The sequence below is a fragment of the Lissotriton helveticus genome, chromosome 1_1, assembly GCF_964261635.1.
Source record: "Lissotriton helveticus chromosome 1_1, aLisHel1.1, whole genome shotgun sequence".
Classification (NCBI taxonomy): domain Eukaryota; kingdom Metazoa; phylum Chordata; class Amphibia; order Caudata; family Salamandridae; genus Lissotriton; species Lissotriton helveticus.
Genome location: NC_136057.1, coordinates 1947711365 through 1947718280, shown reverse-complemented (window position 1 = coordinate 1947718280; position 6916 = coordinate 1947711365). Strand labels below are relative to the sequence as shown.

The 6916-nt window shown below is 42.0% G+C and overlaps 1 protein-coding gene across 1 annotated transcript in view; it reads left to right on the top strand.

The window, feature by feature from the left end:
* Window positions 1–323: 323 nt before the first annotated feature.
* Window positions 324–6916, top strand: part of LOC144755181 (coagulation factor XIII B chain-like) — a 1011791-nt gene continuing 1005198 nt past the window's right edge. The window contains exon 1 of the mRNA XM_078643848.1: window positions 324–417. Coding sequence (XP_078499974.1) covers window positions 360–417 — 58 coding nt within the window. The 5' untranslated portion in view covers window positions 324–359. The remainder of the gene's footprint in view (window positions 418–6916) is intronic.

The window sequence follows — 6916 nt, the reverse complement described above, 5'->3', positions numbered from 1 at the left end:
TGGCGACAGTCAGATTCAGAAATGTGTTGTGCTCCGGCTCACAGTATTTGTTTACTTCTTCAAACACAGACACTGCTGACTAGATTTGGTGGACAAGGGGTCTTTATTGATTGACTAATCAATTGGCCTTGAATAGGCGGAGGGGCGGCACACCGCAGGAATGCGAGGTCCGGCTGCTCTCACCGCCCACTAAGTAAAGTTTGCATGACCTCTGCCAGCAGATGTTGCAACTGAATTCCACGGAACTGCAGCACCTTGCACCGCGGATTAAAACCAATGCCACCAGGCGGTATTTAAACCCACTTTCGTCAAAGCGCTGAGGAAGCTGGAAGGACCGGGCGAGTCTGATCGGCTGCAGTATGAAGGTGCTGCGGTGCTCCGTCCTGCTGGTACTGTGGTCCTGCTGCGGGGCTCAAGGTAAGGTGCTGCCGCACTGGGCAGAGTATGGGCGGGAGTGCTGCACACAGGGCCGGGCATCTTTGAACAAAAGCCGAAGCACATCTGTAAAACAGAGTGTAAAGACAGAGCTGGGGATTGGGCAGGGTCTACTGTAGAAGGCAGGGAGATGGGAGAAGATGGACCCGCGGGTCTCGTTTCTCGTGGTCTTCGTTCTTTAGCTACAAATAAAGCTGACTTCACTCTGTCCAAACAGAGAGGCGCCCTTGTGATCCTCGACAGCCCTGTCTGAATTAAGTCTAAGGATCCTGGACCTAAAGTATGAAGCAGATTGCATTCATCAAAGAACATATATTTATCATTATTTATAAGAAACATTGGCAGAGATTTTAGCTTCAAATAAATAAAGTGATTTTGCTATCGGTGCCAAATAAGTACATTGTTTGCTACTTGCGAAAGTAGCGTTGGCCTGAATGGGCTGAATTCCAAACACATTACGTTTTCAACAAGTAAGGGGCACACAGTGATCAAAATCTACTCGTGACGATTTGACTTAAATGCTCCGGGGTGTGGTAAACGGAGTGGATTCGCTGCCTGGTCTCACCGGCGCTTAGTTTGCAATAAATAAATATTAAGCGCTGGGGCCCCAAAGTATCTCTTCAACTACCACAACTAGCGCCTCGGTATTCAAGTCATATGCAAGTGGTAGAAACTGACCCTTAAAGATGGTGACCTCCAGACAAAGCCTCCATCTGCAATATACTACATACCGGGACACTACTGTAGACAGAGGCACCTCCCTTTGATTGATAAACTTTCATCAGTCAATATTTAAATTCAGTTGGGCATCCTTCAAGCAAGGAATCACTGGTAGGTAAAAACAAATGAAGCTATCTACTGCCCATAAGCAAGGGCAGTTTCACATTATAAACATATTACAAATTGGTCAAAAGAAAGAACAACCAGTTTGAAAGACAAGAGTTTCGATTTCCTAACAAATTGTGTTGAGGTATCTGGAATCTTTCCAACATCTACACCATGTATGCCCCCTTTCAGTTAGGTGAGGGTCAGTAACTGGAGTCAAGACTATGAAATCTTGACGAGAATTCACGTCCAGCTCATCTATCGTGATAAAATGCAGCACTTACTTTATTTGCAGAGGGATCCAGGCTGCATGCTGGGATCCTTCCCGTTTGACCCAAAGCGACACCAGGAAGCAAGATAAAAAAAACAAGAGTGCATGAACGGAACTAATCCTATCCAGATGGCATTAAAGATTTGTTGTCCACTCCCTCTATCAGTGACTATTCATTCTATGCTCCACGTACAAGCTGTCCACTTCACTGCCCAATGGTTGATGAGATAAAACCAGTGTTGGCATCATACTGTTTGTTATCAAAGCCATTCTGAATCCGTTCGTATTTAGAGAACGGATTAGCTTCCTGATTTTATTATAGCTCTCCAACTCCTTCCCACACAAGCCCTATTGTTTAATACTTACATGGGAGAGTCACCATTCCACTGTTTCCCTCCTCGTGGCAATGTAGAGCATTTAATCATGTTTCAGTTTTAAAGGCCCTGGATCTGCAGAATTTACTAGACAAATCAATTTTTCACAATTTTGTGGTGCTTTTCAATGTTTTGCATTTCAAAACGCCATTTCCAGAGGATACCAGCTCAGCCCACTACAAAAGTGCAAGCACTTGCAGGAGAGGGTATAGTAAGTGCATAAAATAAAGGGCAGTAATCTATAAACACCAAAATAATGTGTGCTCACTCTCAGATGGGTATCACTAAAGGGGCTCCACTTTCCCCTCAAAGAGTATACATAGCCTTTTCTGTTAACATGTTTTTCTCTTCTTTTTAATAAACTGTGAATCATTCAGTTCAGTTCAGTTAATCTTTATTTCGGTTTGACAAACCATAAAAGAGACACATTAACAAATTACATATCACAATAAAAACATTTCATAACGTAATCTTTCAAAAAGTTACGCTAGACCTGTGCATACATTTTAGAATCATGTTTCTAATCAAAGACTTTTGTTAATCCTAAAAAATAAATAATATAAAAACTCTTTTTAAAAGTTTTAAAATCATAAGGATATTAAGCATTTAGCACTGAGGAGGTACACCAAATTCCATTAAAAAAATACCGTCGACCTGTCGCGGGATCCTGCTCTCATACAGAACTGTGCATAGAGACTTGGAACCTCAGTGAATTAGGGTGTGCCAAACTCACCTTAGTACCCAAAATCCCCTACCAGACTAGCAATCAGTGTCTCATTGGTTCTTACAAACTCCCAATGTTTAGACAACCCAGAACATGGACTTAGAACACCTCAGATAACGGGGAACAAATGAACACTCTTTCGTTATACTATCATACCAGTTCAAAACGAGGAGTGAATGAAGACACATGCAGGTTTGAAATGTTTATTTCTAATGCAGTGTTCTCAAGCGCAGTATCTTAGCTAATACAAGCAAACATATTATAAGAAACAAAGTAATCAGCATAGTTACTAGTCCATAAAATACAAAGGGAGAAAGCATGTTAAAATGCTAGAAGGAAGAAGGCCAAATGGCACCTAAGTCTTACTCTCCCTTGCTAGTATATTATATTATATCTAAAGAAGGTCTCTTTGGGTTTTAGAAGGGCGGCCCCATACCTCTGATCCTAGTGGAAAGGGATCACATCATCTTCCACCAGCTCTCTGCATGCGAAGAATCATCAAGTGTGTGAGCATGCTCTGTGCAGTGCAATATTAAACGCGCCTAAAGCCAGAGTTGGCCACAACTGTATATATGTTATGTCTAGAAGGTGTGAAGATCAGGCCTCACAACAACCACTGTGTTGAAATAACCTTGAAGGCCTCGGCACTCACTGTACAGACATAGCTTTCCAAGCAAAGCTGATACAATAGCAAAACATATTATTCTCGTGTGAAGCAAAATATTCTACTAGGCTCAAAGCTCTAATAACTATATGTGCCGTGGTCAGAAGCAGCAGAAAGTTAAAATGGCGTTTAAACTCCTAATAAGATCCAGCTAACTTAACACAGTGTGAAGGCAAAGCATATCTATATGACAGACCAAGCTTACTTCCTGTTCTTAAAATTGCTATTGGTGCAAAACAATATATATATATGCCCTATACAATGTTCTAAATGCATTTCCTTTTAATACCATATGGCAAATATAATAAAGCTAATTATATTCTTCATGTACTGACTAAAGTGCAAGTGCAGAGAACCAGTGTGGTTTTGGGATAGGAAGTTAAAATTTCAAGCCTTCTTTTCTTCTTAATAAACTCACTACGAACAGGTACCTACTAACACTAAAAACCACAGTTTGAGATGTGTCTGGTTTTAATATTCTTTCTGCCTTATAACAGGAACTCCTACCCAACAATCAGCAAATGGGTTTGGTCCACTTATTTCTATATTTCTTTTAGGCTGGGCAGAAAACAATATATGTACATTGTTTTCTTTAGCACCCGTATGGCATAATACACAGCACTCTAAACCTTCATCCCCTTGTTTCTGGACCCATTTTGATGTATTTGACTCTATCTGTAATATACCGTATCGGAATTTCAAATATAAAGATTTTTCTGCACCTCTTCCAAAAGGGGCTCAAAACCCCAGGTTGGCCTCATCTAGAGGAACTGTATTGTTAGAGTACCAGTGGCTGAATTATGTTAATTGTCTAGAATGTAGGCCCAAAAAGTTATCTTAAGTACTGTCTTTGATGCCATAGACAGTCCAGTAAGTTCCCCCCAAAAATACTTAAGGCCTAATTTATGAAACCAGTCATGGACATGCTTCAGCCATGGCAACCGTCCCCCATTTTGTAACCTTAGGATCTCCTCCAGCCCTTCCTTATAGTGGAGGGGCTCTACAGTTGACCACAGTCGCACTCAGAACATTAGCGGTCGTAAAATTGCCTGGCAATCTATGCAGCGCATATTTAGGTCCAGTACAAGAGGTATGAGCAGTGTACGCACTGGAAGGCATAACAGTTTTCTAAAAAACTTATTTTCTCCCACCACAAACGTATTACTGCTTGTAGGTCCCCATAATTCTGCCCCATATAGGGATGCCAATTGTGCCTTATACTTGTATACCCCAAGGGCAGGGCGCTTTAGATAAAATGCTCTCACGTTTCTTTACTATTGGTAGATCATTTTGGAGTAAGATAGATTTACTTTTTTCCAATTGCCGTTTCCAAGTCATTTTGGTATCCAAAGTAATACCTAAATAATTAAAACTCTGCACATACTCTATTTTCCGATTCTTAACAGTTAAACTCCTTTTAAAAGTCTTGTGTGGAATCATTTCAATGTATCTTGTTTTGTTAGAGCTTATTTCCAGACCCTTAGATTCACAGTATGCCCCAAAGGTGTTTATTAAACATTGTTGACCTTTGGGCATTTGGAAAATTAAAATAGTATTGTCCGCAAATAAGAGCGCAGGGACTGGGCAGAGTATGGGCGGGAGTGCTGCACACAGGGCCGGGCATCTTCGAACATAAGCCGAGGCACATATGTGAGACAGACGGTGGTGATGACAGAGCCGGATATTGGGCAGAGTCTACTGTAGAAGGCAGGGAGACGGGAGAAGATGGACCCGCGGGTCTCGTTTCTCGTCGTCCCCTTTCTTTAGCTACAATAAAAGCTGACTTCACTCTGTCCAAACAGGGAGGCGCCCTTCTGATCCTCGACAACCCTACTGATCCTCGACAACCCCATCAGAATTCAGTCTAAGGATCCTGGACCTAACGTATGAAGCAGATGTCATTCCTCAATGAACATATATTTATCATTATTTATAAGAAACATTGGCAGAGATTTTAGATTCAAATAAAGAAAGTGATTTTGCTATCGGTGCCAAATATGTTCCTTGTTTGCTACTTGCGAAAGTAGCGTTGGCCTGAATGTGCTGAATTCCAAACACATTACGTTTTCAACAAGTAAAGGGCACACAGTGATCAAAATCTACTCGTGACGATTTGACTTAAATGCTCCGGGGTGTGGTAAACGGAGTGGATTCGCTGCCTGGTCTCACCGGCGCTTAGTTTGCAATAAATAAATATTAAGCGCTGGGGCCCCGAAGTATCTCTTCAACTACCACAACTAGCGCCTCGGTATTCAAGTCATATGCAAGTGGTAGAAACTGACCCTTAAAGATGGTGACCTCCAGACAAACCCTCCATCTGCCTCCCAGTATTTTTAGTTTGGGCTAGTAGCTTCTTGTACTTTCTCCTTTTCTCCCTTAAAACCTCTACATTGTTTGCTTTTGTAGCCAGGATAAGTTCTTTTTTTGCCTCCCTACAGTGTTTATTATACCAGGGGTTATCCGGATTAGTCTCATTTGTTGTTCCCTTGTTACAGTCTTTGGGAATCCTACTATATATGGGTATCAGAGCTTCTACCAGTATGTGATGCATTTATATAATTGGGATTTCTGAGGCCGATAGATTAGCATAGGTGGTGGTAATCTCCACGAAAATATCGTAAATCTGCTTCATAGCCACCTCATTCCCCCTATAGAGGGCAATTTTAGCACTCTGCGGTTATTATTAATTAGACGCTCAATGATACTACCATTGATATCTCTACTTTTCAAAGATACTGGATGGAAGAAATGTGCCACAAGTGTCAGACATAGGGGAAAATGGTCGCTCTCAGATCTATCATCGATTGTCAAATAATATACAATTGGCCCCAGGCCAATAGATACCAATATGTAGTTTATATAACTCTTAGAGTTACTCCTAATAAACGTGGCAGCATTCGGGGTATCAGAGGGCCGTCGACCATTACAAGCCCGAAGTACATGTCCCGAAACAAGTCTTTGCAATTGTGCAACAGCACATGTGCAAGGTACTGTCGATCTACTTTCCAACATGGGAATATTGTTGGCCATGTCTTCTTCCTTGAAAATATTCAAGTCCCGCCACTGGTTCAAATTTGCAGTTAAAATCACCCCCTACAATTACCATTGCCCTTGGTTTAATTGGGCATACAAATTGGTCTAACTATTCAATCACCACAGATTTATTACTCACTGGGCTGGGTCTGTTATAGATATTTATAATGTACAATTCATTTTTATCTGGTGTTATGATCTTTACTCCTGCTATATCCTGAGTTAGAAAATATACCTGGCTTATATCAATGCCAAAAGTAACTTTTACCCAAATAACGAGACCACCTGAGGGCCTCCCTCTAACCGAAGGAGTAGCAGCTACACTGTGGGGCCGATTATGATCGCGGACGGACTTTTGTCCGTCCGCGATCACTGAGGAGGAGGAAACGTCCACATGGGCTGCGGCGTTCCCTCCTGTGCGATTAGGATGTGACCGCCACCCTGGCGGTCACATCCTCTATTACTAACATTGCAGGGGGTGCGGCTTCAAGCTGCACCCGCAGCAATGTAAAAAATGCAGGTGTTGCATTTGTATGCAGAAAGAGGCAGGCCCCGCGCGGTGCCTGACGCTTTCCGCATACAAATGCAGG